The 18492-nt window shown below is 35.2% G+C and overlaps 1 protein-coding gene across 1 annotated transcript in view; it reads right to left on the reverse strand.

Moving 5' to 3' along the window:
* LOC135225657 (uncharacterized) overlaps positions 1–18492 on the reverse strand; it is a 33823-nt gene that overhangs the window by 7519 nt on the left and 7812 nt on the right. Inside the window, exons 2-11 of the mRNA XM_064264991.1 lie at positions 14753–15110; positions 9106–10212; positions 7816–7965; positions 6692–6743; positions 5922–6076; positions 5127–5243; positions 4112–4262; positions 3611–3680; positions 2895–3023; positions 195–410 (exon numbers count right to left, since the gene is read on the reverse strand). Of these exons, the coding sequence (XP_064121061.1) occupies positions 195–410; positions 2895–3023; positions 3611–3680; positions 4112–4262; positions 5127–5243; positions 5922–6076; positions 6692–6743; positions 7816–7965; positions 9106–10212; positions 14753–14849 (2244 nt within the window). The 5' untranslated portion in view covers positions 14850–15110. The remainder of the gene's footprint in view (positions 1–194; positions 411–2894; positions 3024–3610; positions 3681–4111; positions 4263–5126; positions 5244–5921; positions 6077–6691; positions 6744–7815; positions 7966–9105; positions 10213–14752; positions 15111–18492) is intronic.

Here is an 18492-nt window from a genome sequence, read left to right on the forward strand (position 1 = left end):
ACTGGAGTTCAAGAGAAAGAAACTCCTTATGAGTTACAATTCTGAAACCAAAAACTATAAATGTGCTCAGCAATTAAGTGTAACAATTATTTATCTATGCTATTATCAGCAAGAAAATTAAACATTTAGAGGAAAACCAGACCAAAATTTGAGAAATCAAAAAAAGAAAAAAAAAATTCAGACATTCTACTTACCATCAAAGCGTTAGAAAGTGACCTCGGCAGAGGTGGAACGAAAGTCCTGTGGTGGTAATCTTTCAGGGTGCCAAGAGGCAGGGCACTGATGATGTAATTGGTACGATAGGAGGACCCGTCTGCCAGGACCACGAGCGGATCATCTTCCTCGGGTCTGTCCCAGAAGACTTGGCACACGGGGCTCGAGAGACGTAACTGCTCGCTGGAGATATCGTACTTTTATGATGGAAAGGAGAGGACGAGTTAGATATCGATAGAATTGAAGCTCAATGGAAAGGATAATTGAAAAGAAGTGCGTCTTAACTTAAAGATCAAAAGAGCGCCTCTTAAAGAGAAATGCGTAGATGTTGGTCCTACAGAGAGAACGAGACAAATCTTCAACGCACAATAATAAAGAAAATATCAGAGTATTGTATGAAATCATACTACACATAGCATGCTGATAATAGCCTTGGCAAGAAAGCTCTTTGTCTCTGGAAATATGTTGGCAGCGAAACTGAACAGTTAAGGAAGGCATGAAGAATCATTGAAGGAAGACAGGGAAAGAAGAAAAAAAAAGGGGGTGGGGGTTGGGGTGGGGGTGGAGGGCGGTAATGAAGTTAAAAATAGCTGTAAAATAGCAATGGAAAGGCCTCATTACACTCTAAATGCAAACTGGGATAATAATTGAGAATGGTGTTTTTTTTTCTCGTTCAAACCATCATATAAACATAGAACACTGCATTCAGATATAATTACGAATACTTTTTCTATCATTATTAAAAAATTGGGAAAAATTACTGATATCACTTTGCATTTTAGTTGGACATGATCAGTCACTGAGAGGTGCTATACACTCTCATTAGATATAATATATATATATATATATATATATATATATATAATATATAATATATATTATATCTATATATATATAATATATATATATATATATAAAAAAGATATATATATAAAATAGAGAGAGAGAGAGAGGAGATGAGAGAGAGAGGGAGAGAGGAGAGCGAGAGAGAGAGAGAGAGAGAGAACGACCTAACACGCAGAATCTCAAGCTAGTCATGAGCAAAATTAAGGTGGTTTTGGGAGTGGGTGGGTCACAGATGATATATATAACTTGCCTATTGACTTTACAGTAATAGGTGTCACAAGTAGCAGGGTATCCCAAAGTGATTGAAGAATAAGAAAGGTTAATGAAGATGAAGATATGAATCTCGTTAAAAATTATCTAGTTAAAAATTTGATAGAGAAATGAAGCACTACCCAATTTGATTAACTTATTTAATAAACATTTTTAGTTAGGAAATGGCTGAAATCTTGTTTTCATGATACATATCATGCTGTTAAACTTTCCAGGGGCTTCTGGCAACTATGTAGTCATTGGGGTGTAGCTTGAATCCTAAGTTAAAATGAAAAGGTCTTGCGTCAACCATTCGCTTTTTACTATTTTCCATTTGAACTCTTTCGTCTATGGCACAATAGTAAATAAAATTGTGAACAAGTATTTAAGTAAAAAAGTACATTAAAAAGTAAAAAAAAAAAAAATTAGAGTTTGAAGACAAAAGACATTAAGTAAATTCTGGTCTCAACTGTCGGATAACATGAAAGTTTTTAAAGATTACTTAAGTCATGCCATGCATGTCCTGTATATTTCGAGTCATATTATGAGGTCTTTCATATTGAAAATCATCCATTTCAAAAGCCAATCAAAACTAAGCCTCCTTTAGAAAATGTTGATCTTATTATATAATTGAAAAGAATGCATGCTTTGACAATTCTAAATGTTTTCTAAGTGTCACAAACTGACACTTAGAATACTAGATAAAACAAAATTATCCAACCGTTCCCAAGAGTTTTTTATATTCCAGAAAATAAAAAATATAGCTACAAACTCATTTAATCTTACTAACCAAACTTGATTGACTTCTAGCAATGGACAACTTGCAACCAATTTTGTTAGTTAAACTACGGTTCTATTGTAACGCCGTGGTTTTGAAGAAATACATTTCCAACAATACAGCAATTCGACTTTTTATTGATTTTTAGGTAAATTTCTCTCAATAAGGAGTTAAAAAAAGTATGAAATAAATGACACGATTTCATAAATTTTATGGAAAGAAGAATGGGTACGGAATTAAATCTATGAAAATATTTTTTGTCATAATTTTGGATATATAACTTACAAAACTATGGCTTTCAGTCTTTCAGAAATTACGCATAACTGCATAAATTTCTTAGACAACTGCACTATTTCCTTAGAAATTCTCAGATTACTGCATAACTTCCCTGAAAAATGTGCACAGGGATGCATGGTTTTCAAAGAAACAGCTCTATGATTATTTTTATATGTTCCTATGGTTCTTTGTTGCTTACTTAAGACTCGTACATTATGTATAACTTATAAATCTCGCATATCTAAATTTTCTTTAAAATCTTATTGCTGCACAAGTAAAATCAAATGCATAATTTCCTTTAAAACCACTCAATTTGTATGATTCCCCTCAAGAATACGCAGTGTATAACTTTCAAAACTTCAAGCAAACGGTAGTCTACAAATTCTAAAGGAAAACACAACATTATGCAGCTTCATAAAAAGCAAAACAGAACATTACAGGTTCCTTTAAATATCCCGCAGCTCTGTGTAATTTCTCGAACAAAATAGGGGTATATTTAGAATGCTAATCCAAGTAACTTTGCCGGCATTACCAGAAGGTGCTGGACGAGTTTGTCCATGCCACCTTTCCAGATGATGTCCCTCCCTAAGTCCCTGAAATTGGCTGCGTCTCTCGCTGCCATGTTCATCCAGCTGTTGACACCAAACTTCCCACTGATAATCTGAAGACAAGGAAGGTGAAACGTTGGGTGGTTAATACTAATCCTGAAAAATAGCTTTAGAGTCTTTTTCTTGTTAACCTTAGCATATATAACACTACCACGAAGGCTGTTCAGGCTTTGCCTGCAAATGGGTCAAGGTGATAGTTATAATTTTTGCAGATATTTCCGATTATGAATACAACCGAAAACAAAGTTCGTCCTGAGCGCTTTGGAATGCTAATTCTTCAGGAGAATCAGGATCTGATGGACCAATTTAAATTCTGAGCTGCCAAAACCAAGGAGCTAAGTAAGCTTAGGACACCACAGTGATAAAAGTTAAAATTCTAATTAAATCTAGATCTTTATTCCCTCTATTTGGAAGTCATATCATCAGCTTCTTCCCTGACTTAATACCACATCTCGGTAGATAGTAAAGAGACAAAAAAATAATAATTATAATAGTAACTTGCAGCTTAAAATTAAAGACACAAAAATTAGAATATAGCGTTAAAGTTCTGTACAAAATCAGAATCAAGAATCACGTGGACATAACCTGCATAAGTCATATGATATATACGAATATTATAAGCAAATGTGCTCTTAAATACCTGATGGATATAGTACATCCACGCCTGTTTGTCTTTCTCGTCAACTGTCGGTCCCCACATTTCATCAAACCTGAAATACGACATCAAAATTGTGACATCAGAGTTGTGTATCATGGTTGTGGCACTCAACTTTGGGTATTAATGTTGTGGCACTGGCGTTTTGATTAAAAAAACGTTGTACTTTTGTCTGGATGTCAAAGCTGTAACACTGAAGATTTGGTTTGACATTCGTGGGACTTTCGCCTGGCTATCAAAGTTGTGACACTAAAGTCAAGTTTATGAAGGAACCAAGATATGAATAGAATTCAAGTCAAGACTTTTATATATAGAAGGTGTGTGTGGGTGTTATGTATGTGTGTATTATGAATAAGTCCGTATGTAATAATAATAAATACGCAATGATCTGTGCACATGTAATTTACTAGTTACTATCCATGGTAATTTCTCTCTCTCTCTCTCTCTCTCTCTCTCTCTCTACATGTCTGTGACGATATTCCTTACCTTCTCGAATACACGTCGCCCAAAGACCTTTCGTGGTATCGGAGGGCTGACCTCTCCCTCGGGTCATGTTGCAGATGCTCCAAGATCCTTTGACCTTTCCTGATGGTCCTCGAGTCTTGCAAATCTCCGTCGCTCGTTAACACATCGTCATCTACAATGAAAGTTCATAGTAAAAGCGCAAAATGCAAAATGAAGGATTCTATGGGGCTATACATTTGCAAAGCGAGATTAAAACGTGTACATAAACTGCTATCTATTCTAAAAAATATTATGTCCATACGGCGTTATATCTTGCTGATGGGAAAATTTAAGATAATGAACTTATTTTCTTTTTAGTTTTAAGTTTTTTCTTTTCTTTTTTTTCTTTTCGGTCACTGCTACACTTACACTGTAACTGTTGAATCAGAGGGGAACCGTCTGGTTAGAACTTTTATCACATACACATGCATGTATTGTACACTGAAGGTTCATCAGCCGGAAGTCATAGCCCCATTCACAAATGCGTAACTGCCTCCCGCCTGCAAGCACCCTATCACTAACCAGGTAATAAGACACAGTAGCTTTTCCATATTATCTATCCAGTACCTCTCAGGTATTCTTGTGACCTCTTCAAACACTTCCAAATCATATACTCTCTTTCCAAACCTCTAACACTCTTTTTTTCCACATGGCCACAGCGCCCCACCCCTCAACCTCACTGAGTAAATTATTTTAATATTATTGACAAAACCGACATTGTTTTCCCAGAAGGTTAAATACGTTGATGTTATTTCGCTTAAATGACGATAATTTCAACATCTTTACCTCATCAGAGGTAAAGATGTTGGACAGTGTTCCTTGAGAACTTGATTTCTTCTAGACTTTTCTGGAAATGCACTTGGGATAGAAGCTACAAATAAAAAAAATGCTAACACCCTCACTCATAACCCAAATATTCAAGATACTAGCCTCCATCCCTAAACGGTACACTGTGTGATCAATTGACAAAAGATGTTAGTGACGAATTGCAACTTACCCCAATCTATGGGAGCCTCTGGGCCACCAACACCTCCAATTTCAAAGGCCAGCTGGAAAAGGGGATTGAGAGCTTCGCCCTGTATTCTTGGAGCCCCTTCTTCTACCATCCACTGGGCTGGAATAACAATTAAGCATCCATGAAATACTTACTCATCTGGTAAGTTAATAAGGGAAGATATATATATATATATATATATATATATATCTATATATATATATATATATATATATATAATATATATATATATATATATAATATATATATATATATATATATATATATATATATAACACATGAAAGATTTAGGCAGAGAAAGGGGGAGAGAGGAAAATAATTTAATAGCAGTCGATAAGATTTACTGATGCTAATCTGAACGGAATTAAGTTATTATTATCTGATCCACAAAAAAATACTCTTATATGAATATTATAAAACCAGATTTTAGATTTTTGATTGCATTAGACAAGATAAACCTATTTCGGATGTAGTGTAATTAAAATTCTAGCGGTTTGTGCCTATGTATATTTCCTTATATACAAGCCTAATGTAGTTATGATAACACCCATTTTTCCTTTCGAAGTCTTTCTGTGAACTTGAATACAAAAACAGTAACTCCCTACTCTGTGTATAGTGAGTGAAAATATATTCTTTCGGATTCAAGCTCACACAGAAATTTGGAAAAAAAATGGATGCCTTGTAAATCTGCAGTACAGCAGAGGACTACGCAGATTTCCAGAATCTTAATGTCACTGCCTATGTGCAATTCATCTTCATAAGCATGAGGAGACTAACCGTGCCTGACAGTGTGTACTCGACCACCAAGCCTGTTCGAAGCTTCGATCAAGATGGAGTCGGTCATTCCAAGTTTGTTGAGAGTTCCGAGAGCGGACAGGCCAGCCACGCCCCCTCCTATAACGACGACCTGCTTCTTCTGGGCGTTGCGCATCCTGTTGGGGAGAAAAACGCATTGATTTTTTAAAAGAATGGCTCAGAGATATGAACTTGAATGCCGTGAAATTATAATGCTATAGGAACCTGCTTGATGAAGGATTTATGTGGTATGATACTGTGGCATTTATAGAAAACAGTGGGGTCAAAGCCCATTCAAATCACCAATAGATGGAAACGTAAGTATTGCCGAATGATCTCTGTCTAAATTTTTCCTGAGGAAAAATTTAGAATTTAGGAAATGAACATCATTACTGAGACTTCCTGAAGTTTAGAGTTACCTGTAATTAAAACCCTGAGGCATTCAAGAATAAATCTTACTTAATATTCAAAGACACATATCAGTATCGAAAGAACCATATTAGTGTACTGGGAATAAGTAGCAGTTCAGATAATGAGAATTACAAACCAAAACAATTTAGAGATGGGGAATTAACACCAATTAACATTAAAACAACAAAAATATTCGATACTTAAGCAGTAATTGAGTATTAATTACATAAGACTGATCTAGAATTATAATGGTAGGTGACCAGAAACTTCCGTCGCATTCCAAATACATGATTTTCTTACGGAACAGAAATATATGATTCCGAGACAAAACAGTTACTTACCAGCCTCTGTACTCTCCAGGTAAGAAGTCGCAAGGATGATCAAGTCGTTTCTCTGAAGAGAAGACAATGAAATTAAAACTATAGGTTATCAAAACATCAACCTTGTGATTCCCTCCTATTTGGCATTGTCAAGTTACAAAAGGTACATTCAAGTTTATCTTATTACTGTGGTCTTTTACCAGAGCCATATCTCTAACTTGGTTTCTATGTATACAAACATGCATAAGTCACAATTATAAAGTAGTTCATGCAAAAAAAGATTTGGATATCTCTAACTATCTTTGGTATCTCTCATTTCTGTAAGCTACCCTCCTTCTACCAATCTATCTATCCATTTACCTTTGTGCCCAGATGTATATAAAATGCACGAAAGTACTTGCCATTCTGTAGTTTCTTTTTAACATTTTCTGCGCCTTCAGCTGATATCAAAATCACATGTATATAAGTGATTTTGAAGCATGAGCCGTGAAGCTATCTGTCTACTTTATAGCTACTCTGTGCTTTAACCTCTGACTTTCTCATTTTTTCCCTCTCCCTTCCCTAGTTCTGAACAGCATAAGTTTCTTGTCGTGCAAAAACGCAAAGCGAGCACATAAACAAATCTAGTTGTTCAATAGCATCTATGTTGGGTTCACTGTGTAGCATATTGATGCGGATGTTGCTCTCTACATAGAACCTTAACACTGTACTTTATTTTCTTCTAGTATCGTTAATATATTCCCATTTATTCTTAATCAATATGATCTAACGCCAATTGATGTTAAATGTCAATGGAAGAGAAATGAGTAAATTTTCTTTCACTAATACTCTCGCGTTTTCGCATCTTTCATGGAAAAAATGATGTCTAAATAAATTAAGTCTTCATGTCAACGAAGAAAGGGGAATGAAGTATAAAATGAAAAATTCCGGTAACAATCAAATTAATGACAATGTAGAAGCACATTTTCTTATATATTTTTCACGTGAACCCTAAACTTTTCTACTATATTCTTGAGAAACATTGCTGAAAAGACAAGTCCTTATTATTCTAGAGAGATAAATGATTTCTGAAACAAGATGCATTATAAAAAAAGTATTGCGGAGAAGTGAAATAAAACAGGAAGAAAGGTTTACAAAAATCCCACCGACTATGGCTGCTTTAGGAGGGGGCTCTGGTTCATCTCCAGCAATAAAGTTCAAGAAATATTGCCACAGACTCAAGCTTTCTATCTGCGGACGATTTACGGGGTCATCCAGGGGTATATCTTCCAGGTACACAACATTCTGGCGTGGTTCTGGAAAGGAGGAAGATGTTCTGTGCATGAGAGAATCGACAACCTATAACAGTGAGTGCCTGGAAGGGAACTTGTTACTTGAAACACTATTTGTAGACTGAAAATACCTGATTTTGCTGTGAAAATAACCTCTAAAGATAACGAGAATAAAGATAATCAAAATCTGAATGTGAACGCCAGTAATCTATTATATAAAAAGCGAACTTGTAGGTAAAGAATTTTTTTCTTTATGAAAAAGACCTTGGAGGGCTATACTTTCAAATGGTAGCTTTAAACAGAAAAAGCAAAGATAGAATATATTTTTGGGCCAATGTCGTCCATGAAAATCAGCAGCTATTTTAGCCCATCGACTCTTCCAATTAAGAGTATAATGAAATAAGTTTTGGAAGTTGAATCCTACGACTATGAAAAGGGATTTTTGATTTTTAAAATGTAAAAAATGGTGTTTTTAAAAGTCAGACTGCGAAAATAAACTAAATCTTCTATTTTAAGGTTAAATTTGAAATATGAAAACAAGAAGATGATTACTGTGAAACGGGCAAAAGCATGAAGATTTCGAAAGCCTGGAAAGGAAACTGTATATATTATTTTTAACATGAAGTGCTTCATTTAATGTAGTCAAAATTTAGTGGGTAGCTAGCACGAACAAAACAATGTAGAACAAAAAATTTAATTATTGAGAATATCAATGGACTGATTCCGTAGGCGTTAAAATGTCCCTTTTCTAACATATCAGTTGTAAGGGGACACAAGAAAAATTAATTTCATAAAGGTTTGGCATCCCCGTACATTGATGTAACTTCATTAGAGCTTTTGCAAGTGTATAGGTGATCAGGGTTATGAAAACGTTGGGAGATTGAGCTCATTTATATTCTATCAATATTCGGATACCATAAAATCCAGACATGACAATTAATTACTGTACAGAAATTACCGTTCACTGAACCAAAACAAAAGCAACGATTTTCTAGAGGACTTCGTGCTCGAAACTCTTGTCCAAGATCATTAATTAAATAACAGTAACTATGGGAAACACAAATGTTGAAAAAAATTAAAAAGTGAAAATGAAATGTTTATGAAAAATAAATCCCTGAAAACTCGGAAGGACCCAAGCACAAACAATCCACAAGAAATTATTACCTCTGGAGGACGAAGCGGCCAGCCTCTCGAGATTGAGTTCGATAAGAGTAAGGTTGAAGTCTTCGATAACCTCCTGGAACGTTTCCTGGTGGCCGTTTTCAATGACGAAATTGTAAACGTTTTTATTCTTATTCTTGTTTCCCTTTCTTTTGTTGGATTTTCGCTTACGGTTTCCTTTCTTTCGTTTCCTAGGCAAGTCATCGGCAGCCTCGTCTTCGTCTGATATTACGACGGACTCCCTTGTCTCCTCATCGGTCTCGAACTCTATATAGACTTCATCGTCCTCTAAAATGTACGCTTCTTCCTTGCTACTCGGATCATCATTATTGAGATCATGAATATCTGTTGTACTACCTTGGTCTACTCCTTCAGTAGTGAACGTAAAGGATCCTATAGGTAATTGACTAGAAGTCTCAGTATACTCAATGTCTTCATCATAATGTTCCTCTGCATTATCTTTGTCTTCTCTTTTGACATTTTCACCCAGTTCTAACTCCTGTCCTTCGTCTTCCACATATTTTTCCGTTATGTCAACTTCCTCTGCTTCTATCTCCTCATCTTTGTTACCTGTATGGGCTTCCTCTCCACCTGCATGTTTGTCTCTTTCTAAATCACTTTCACGAGTACCATCACTACTCTTATTTTCATCTACTTTTGTATCCTGTGTATCCTTCCTAACACCCTCATTGCCGATTTCTTTAACATTTCCACTTCCTGCCTCTCTGATATCATCTTCCGTATCCTTTGCCGTTAATTCACTGCCCTCTGTACCCCCTGCATCATTCCATTTATCGGAAGATACCACTTCCCTCACTTTTTGAGTGACTAATGTCAAGTCATATCGAGCACCCTCTTCTTTTGCTGCTGCCTTTTCAGAGCCGCTAATTTCTGAACGGTTTATTGTGGCATCTTTCCCCTGACCTCCAAAGCCCACATTCTTGTTAATTGTTCGAAAGATATTTTGGGTATCTTTCGCCTCGACCTCCAGCGATCGCCCCCTCGCCAAAGATGATTCTTCTCCTGGGAGACTCGTAGAGAAAAAGTAATAGCTCTCTGTTTCACTTTCTGCGTGATCCCCATTGGCTCTAGCATCCGGTTTCTCTGCTCCTGGAATACAAAGTGCAGCTAGACAAGTATCATAATAAATAATGTTCAATACGTGTTGGGTAAGATACAATACACATAGACAGACCAACACTGCAAAAGTTGGATGGTAAAACCTAGTTTGCTGTAAAATAATAAAAATTAATTTCACCATAAACTTTCACGTTCAGTGGGTAGTACGGACAACTGGCGCACCTGAAACAGTTACTAAATAGATGCTCTCCTGGTGGAATATAATTTGAGAAAGCTTACCAGTTAATAACAACACTATAGTATATATAGTCCCTCACATAAACATCACTTTAAAATCTAAATATTCAGAGCTACATCGATCTGGGTGCAGTTCATCTTGCAGGGATTCATGTACATTCCAGTAAAACATGTCATAAACACACGCCAGTAACTTATCGCACACACTTCACAAAAAACTTAATGATAAGTTAACGACTTTTTGGTAGTTCTAAATACCACTTTACACATTTATCCAACATTTCCAATGCACTCTTTCTCCGCATATGGTCGTTGACTTGTTATCAACCTGTTGATGTCGTTTTACGGTACTGTGTACACACTTTAACTGCTCAGTGTCAGTGATCTTTATTAACAAAAATCAATAGAGACCTGACTAAAAAAAATGGCAAAACTAGTAATCCAAGGTTCAGAGTGCAATGCTGGATAGACGGCTTGATCCTGAGCTTTCCATGAAATCATATGCATTCATGTACACATTACCCTAGTAAGGATAACTTCTCCTTCCTTCAGGTTTATATATTTACCTTATGTATCTCTCGCTCAGAAAAAATGAGTCTAAAAGTTTACAACCTTCTGGTCTTCAGCGATACTGCTAAGAAGCATGTCCGTCTTTATTCCGGCCGGGGCCCACCTCAGACATGTAGGTATACATAAATTAGGAGTCTCAGTTAACAGAGGCAGGATTGGATTAAATGACACTAGTCTAAAGAATTCCGACTCACTCGGGACTGACCCAAGGGCGCTTTCCCTGTGCAAGTGAACGTCATACTCACTAGACCACGACCACGTATTTAATACATATATATATATATATATATATATATATATATATATATATATATTATATATATATATATATATATATATATATACAAACAATTGCATTTTTTCGAAGACCCATTACTCCCTAAAAGGAAGAAGAAGAAGAAGAAGAAGAAGAAAAAGATATACTTTTGCCCATGATACCCTGCCTGCAGTGACCGCTCGTAGCTCTCTGTTGACATAAGTAGGTCAGCGGCGACCGAGGTGACGGAACCTCCCAACAAGTTTTTGTTTTCATTTCTGTTGTTGTCGATGGGTTGAGGTTGCCAATTTCTTCCTCCTGTCTTAACCTTGATTCGAATCCTGAATTAAGTATGCATTTACTTACGTCACGTTGAAAACTTCATTACAGCTATACATATAGATAGTATAGATACAATAATCATTAATCTATCTCAACCGAAAATGATTTCTTGCTATTGAGCAAGCTGAAACTAGATGTAAGCCCTGCCAGATTATTTAACTCGTTCTTAAAACTAGTTTTATGGCCGTTGCTCTATTGTTCTAAGCAAATCTAACTGCAGGGTATTCGGTAGCAGAAAGATGACCAGCCGTAAATGTTTACTAGGTGTACTAGGTCGTGAGAATTTTCCACTAACTGCGAGTCTTACGAAAAGGTGGTGAAGTAGAACCTGGAAGAGCGAAGATGATTAACCAGACTAGAATTTTATTCGAGAACGCCATCAATCGAAAATGAAATCAGTGAAGCGGAATAAAGATGATGGAAGTCAGATAAACGAACAGGTAAATGGTTAATAAAGCATAGAAATCAGCGGTCAATAATAATTCGGAATCCAATTAGCAATAAAACAAATGACTTAGATAAGATGTAGGGAGTGATAAGAATTGACGAGAGAGAGAGAGAGAGAGAGAGAGAGAGAGAGAGAGAGAGAGAGAGTTGTGTGTTAGCATTTAAATGCTATTCAGTTAGAAATGCTACACCAAAGAATTTCATAGTACAGGAATAGAAGAAAAACTTAAGAAAATTGGTAAATAATGAATGCTTCAGAAAAATGGACGATCGTAAATTTATTCATTATCAAGGGGCAACAGATGAATCTATTTGCCTCATTAAAAAAAGAGACGCCCTATATTTAGCACAAGGGAAAATATGAATGGCTAAGAAGAAAGGAATTTCAAGAAATGGTCTCGAGGAAATCAGCTCTCGTTGTTTAAGTCTCCAAATTATCTCCAAATGATCACCGGTTCCAAAGAAAAACAAATATGCAATTTGCCTTCGGCAGGTTGCTCAAAGGCCCTGAGTGGTCTTCCAACAAGTCCAGGGCTCAGTTACACCCGCCCCCACCTTAGGAAACTAATTTTCAGGTTACTTGTCATGTCTATGAACGAAGTGGTTAATTACCCTACATTTTTTTTTCGCTCTCTGGCGTGGTCTCCATTTATCGATCAGAAGACCGAGTTTTGCATGTCAAATGAAAGACGAATAAAATGCAAATTCCCCTTAATGTACTGGTGCAATAAAACAGTTTATAGGAGTTTATAGCACCTTGCTCTTTTTATTACTTGCTTATTACATTTTACACCTCAGTATGCCATAGACACCCACCGTGAGAGCCCGAGGTGTCTCGATCCTATTTTCAAGACGCATATGACGTATCTGGTGTTATAAAGTTCCGTTAGTTAAAGAGAACTTTGCCCATCGAAAAGACCTCTCGCAAACCTGCCTTTTGCATTTCCCCTTCTACGGAAAACATGGATAATACTTACAAAGAGAACTATAATTACCTCTTTTTACATTCTTTTCAGAAAACTAAATATTTTGCCACCTGAACTCATTCTAGTAGGTCACTAGCAACAGGTTCAAATAATTGGTTCGGGGTCGGTCCTCAATCGCATGTTAAGGAAACCGACAACCTGTACTTTAAGGGATTCCAGTTTTTCTGCTTTGGAGATGCTATACGCAGGAGCAGACAGGCCGTTTGGAGCAGCTGGTTCATCTCCGGTAGCCAGATATTTCATTGTGCCTCTTGTGCAGCTTAGCGAGAGGTTGCTGCATTGATGTAAGTTTAAAACTCTTGACGTGAAGCTATACTCTAATAGGTTTGGCAAAGGATTATCTCAGCTATTCAAAATTTTGGAGAACTCTTGCAAGTTAAATAAAAACAAAATAGATAAAAAAAAAACATGTGAATGCAGTCAGATTCAGAATGTGAATTTTGTAAGCAATAATTGTTGAGGGAGCAACACTGCAAATATTTTCAGAAATAGATTATGAGTGAAAACTGCAGTTTCTTCTATACACTCCATTGCCTCAATTCTATTGAAAAGAATCCAAGAACGTATATGGGCTGTTCCGTGGAAATCTCTTGAGGCACCTGGTAAAGATTTTCATAACACTGCATAATTCATCTACATAAATCTATGCAGACAAAGTAAAATAGTTCGTTAATATTTGAGTTTTAAGAATTTATATATATTATAGATATATATACTATATATTATATATATATATATATATTATATAATATATATAATATATATATATATAACGTGCGCGCGCGCACGCACACACACACACACACACACATATATATATATATATATATATATATATTATATATATATATATATATATATATATATATATATAATATAATATTAATATACTTTCAGTCAGATTATTCAAAATGCAAAGATAACCCCCATTTTAAAAAATTGTCATAGCATCTTAAAAGAGGACAGGCATCATAAAATAGGAAGTCCCCGAAAACATGAGAGAGAGAGAGAGAGAGAGAGAGAGAGAGAGAGAGAGAGAGAATACGTGGACCCATATTTAAACTGACAGAAAAAATAGACAGGACGAAAACCAGAAAATATCAGGTTGGTAAAAATAGTTCCTGTCTGACTAGTACTAAATTGATCCATTATTATCGCAAAATATTCTTCCTTGTTTAATACAGACAGGGATTAAATCAGCATTATTTAATTTTTACCGGGTTATCTCTCTCTCTCTCTCTCTCTCTCTCGTCTCTCTCTCTCTCTCTATCTCTCTCTTTTATATATATGTATATATTATATATCTTATATATATACTATATATATATATATATATACTATATATATCTATATATCTATATATCTATATATATATATATATATATATATATATATATATAGAGAGAGAGAGAGAGAGAGAGAGAGAGAGAGAGAGAGAGAGAGATAATGTTTGTTTGTATGTTTGTGCGCTATAAAAATCCGAACCGCTTGGCCGACCTAGACAAAATTTAGCATGTGCCCATCATTTAACCCAACTTAGACAATAGGTAGGTTTCAAACCCACACTCCCCTTTCCCCCTTCCCTTTGTAACTTATGACCGATTAGGGAAGAGTACTAAACACCAAATTGAACAATAATTATTGCCCCGCTGCTGAAATGGAGTTTGCTTACCTTTGCGTAAATGGCCATGAGTTAATCTCCATCATTGTAAATAACTTCTTTTCAACTTACCTGCGGGATGTGAAGGCAACGAGGAGACGACAGGAAGGAGGATTAAGTTGAAAATCAACAAAGCAGTGGTTATAAATCCTCTGGCGAAGGACGCCATCTTTGATCTGGGCGTACTGGTTCCTTGTCCCCAAAATAAATGTCCGGCAGCTTTTCTGCCTTGCAGTCACGTCAAAGCTTAAGTTTTATTTTTCTCTGTGATTAATTTTTGGTCACTGTCATCACTATTAGCTTGTTTGTTATTGAATATTTCTTGCTTCTCCGTTTCCTAAAAGGCTATTTTCATTATTTCCTTTTTTCTTGACATTTTTGACACTAGACTGTCTTCGGCAGTCAGTTTCTTCTGATATGATTTGGGGATCTGTAGAGAAAAAGAAACGGATTGAAAAAGTTTTTATTTGGATATATTAATTTATAGACCTATCTACCTTGCTTATTCTTTATGATTATGAAAATTTATTTTCACTGCGAGGCAATTCTTCATATATCTCAGGACTGTAAAAGAAAAATAAGGATTCCTCCACAGCAATAAAAGCTCGTAATTTATATACAATATATATATATATATATTATATATATATATATATATTATGTATATATATAGTATGTACGTAAGTAGCCACATGAAAGGTGAAAAATTAAAGACCAGGTACCAAGCGCTTTCGTGTATTGCGTACATTTCTTCGGGGTACAAAGTAAAATAAATAAATAGAAACATAAAATAAGAAAATTTCAAAGAACAAAGATCAAAGCCATTAACAAGCAAATTATCGTTACAAATTGTCACTACCAAACACGTAAGAATACTTTAAAAGTGCATAAGAACTGAAACTGCAGTTAGCATAACAGGCTGTTGCTATAAGGTGACATTGTATTTCCCTACAATTTTGTAAACAAGGTAACTATCTAATTTAAAAAGACCTGAACTCAGATTCATAAGTTGATCGTTAAAATGCTTAATAAGGGCAGATTCAATTATGTTTCTTTTTACAATATGGTTACAAAATATTTCCTCCGATGCATTTTTCCAGTCTAGACTGTGGTTAAAATCATTCATGTGTACAAATAAAGCACTTGTCGATTGACCTGTTCTAACTGCGTAACGGTGTTGTTTTAGACGGTAATCTAGTTCTTTACCAGTTTGACCAAGGTATTTTGGGGAATTACGCACAATGATATTTTGAAGTGTTCCTGAATTTTTGTATGCCACATTTATCTTGAAAGTTTTCAGTAATTTCTGAATAAAAGAAAGATTTACATTATATGGCAGTGTCAAGATATTTTCTCTCACAAAAGGCTCCCTATTGATACTGGAATATTTATCAATTAAAAACTTTGGGTATTTTAACCTATATCCTCTTACGTCATAAATTTTACAATTCTCGGAGTCTAGGAATTCCGGACTGCATATCCGTAGTGCCCTTAAAAACATGCTACAAAAAACTGAAAGTTTTACATAAACAGGGTGGTCTGAATAATAGTGGATATAAGAACAGACATTGGTAGGTTTCCTGTAAACATCAAACACAAAGCTTCTATCCCTTCGATGAACCAAAACATCTAAAAACGGTAATGAACAATCATTTTCTTCTTCAACGGTGAATTTAATAGAAGGTACCAAATTATTTAACTTGCCTAAAAATATGTTCAAATTTTCGCACATGGGCCAAACACAGAATATGTCATCAACACATCGAAACCAAAGAACCCCCTTAGGCAAAATACCGGGTAATATTTCTACTTCAAAAAATTCCATATATAGGTTGCTAAGTACTGGGGAAAGGGGATTTCCCATACCCATTCCAAACTTTTGATGGTAATAATTTCTGTTAAAAAGATATTTATCACGTGTTGTTTGGTGACTTATTGGTGATATATATATATATATATATATATATATATATATATATATATATATATATGCCCATTAATTTCAATTAGCTCTTCCTCGGAGAATATATAGTTAGTGATAATATATAGTTAGTTGATAATAAACACGTCGTCTCGTGGGATCGATCCAGCGATAAGACCAGAAACCAGGACTGCAATGATGCACTTTAGACCACAGGGCTAACAAGGGATCGATCCCACGAGACAAACGAACCTATTCATCAACTAAAATATTCCCCTTCGGTTAACACACATGAAAATATATTAATTCCGAGGTAGAGCGAATTGGATATTTAAGTACATTAGTAGCTTCATGATTGTATATAAATCACGGTGATGTAATAAAATTAATTCATATATATGTGTATATATATATATATATATATATATATATATATATATATATATATACAGATCATATTAATACATATATATACACACACACATATATATATATATATGTATATATATATATATCTTATATCTATATATCTATATATAATTTATATATATGTATATATAATGTATATTATATATATATATATATATATAGCTATATATATATATATTTTTTACGAAGTGCCAAGATCTGGTTACCATGCATCAAATATTACCTCACCAAAAGCCAAACACCTGAACCCTCATAACACATTTTAAAACATCCTATTCTAAGCTATCTAGGAATTCTGAAAAATGTTACACAATCTACAAGACATTTCAAAGAGGGGAAAACATGCATTTTGAAAGTAGCAATATATAATATACCTCCCCCCGAAAGATTTTTTATCACGGTGTTGAATCCAACGATTCGCAACGAGATAAATAATCAGCAACTACATTGTTTTTGCCACTAATGCTGCTGCACTCTTAAGTTATTTACTGTTGCAGGCACAAAGACCACCTGGTCAGTCTTTGATTATGTTTTCATTTTCTGGATAAAATGACAGTGGATTGTGATCAGAAAACACTACAATTTCTTCATTCCTAGGTCTATTCACATACACTTCAAATTTTTTCAATGCGGTGATTAAGGCTAAAGTTTCCTTCTCAATTGTCGAATATACTTTCGATGTTTTTTCAATTTGTAGACATGAAGATACAGGATGGTAGATATTATTTTCATCTTCTTGAAGTAGAATAGCTCCAACACACAGTCTGACGCATCAACTTGTATCACAAATTTCTTGTCGAAGTCTGGAGCTTGAAGTACTGGTCTTGAAGTTAAAATGGCTTTTACATTCTCAAAGGATTCTTGACACTCTGGAGTCCAAATAAACTTAGCTTTGGGACTAGTCAAGTCTGTCAAGGGAGCTACTACGGCTGAGAAATTTGGGCAAAAACGACGATAGAAACCAGCCATGCCTAAAAATCTCTGTAGCTGTTTCCTGGTAGTAGGTGGGGTAGCCTTACGGATACCTTCTACATTAGCATTTACTGGAGCAAGAAGCCTTTCCCAACTTCAACCCAGATACTGTACAGTTGCCTTTCCAAACTCACTCTTCTCTAAGTTGACTGTTTAATCCTGCTTCGTTGTAGTTTCTTGAAAACTTTCTTCAGAATCTTCAGATGTTCTTCCCACGTTGTAGAGTAAATCACGATGTCATCTAGGTATACACCTACTCCTTCTATTGATCCTAACAGTTGAATCCATCACTCGTTGAAATGTTGCGGGTGCATTCATCAGACCAAACGGCAGAACAGTATACTGATATAGTCCAAAAGGAGTAATAAAAGCTGACAGCAGCTTCGCATTCTCATCTAAGGGAATTTGATAATATCCTTTCAACAAGTCTATCTTGGAAACAAACTTGGCTTACCCAATATTATCAAGTAACTGATCTATAAGAGGCAAA

This window comes from Macrobrachium nipponense, chromosome 13 (genome assembly GCF_015104395.2).
Source record: "Macrobrachium nipponense isolate FS-2020 chromosome 13, ASM1510439v2, whole genome shotgun sequence".
Lineage (NCBI taxonomy): Eukaryota > Metazoa > Arthropoda > Malacostraca > Decapoda > Palaemonidae > Macrobrachium > Macrobrachium nipponense.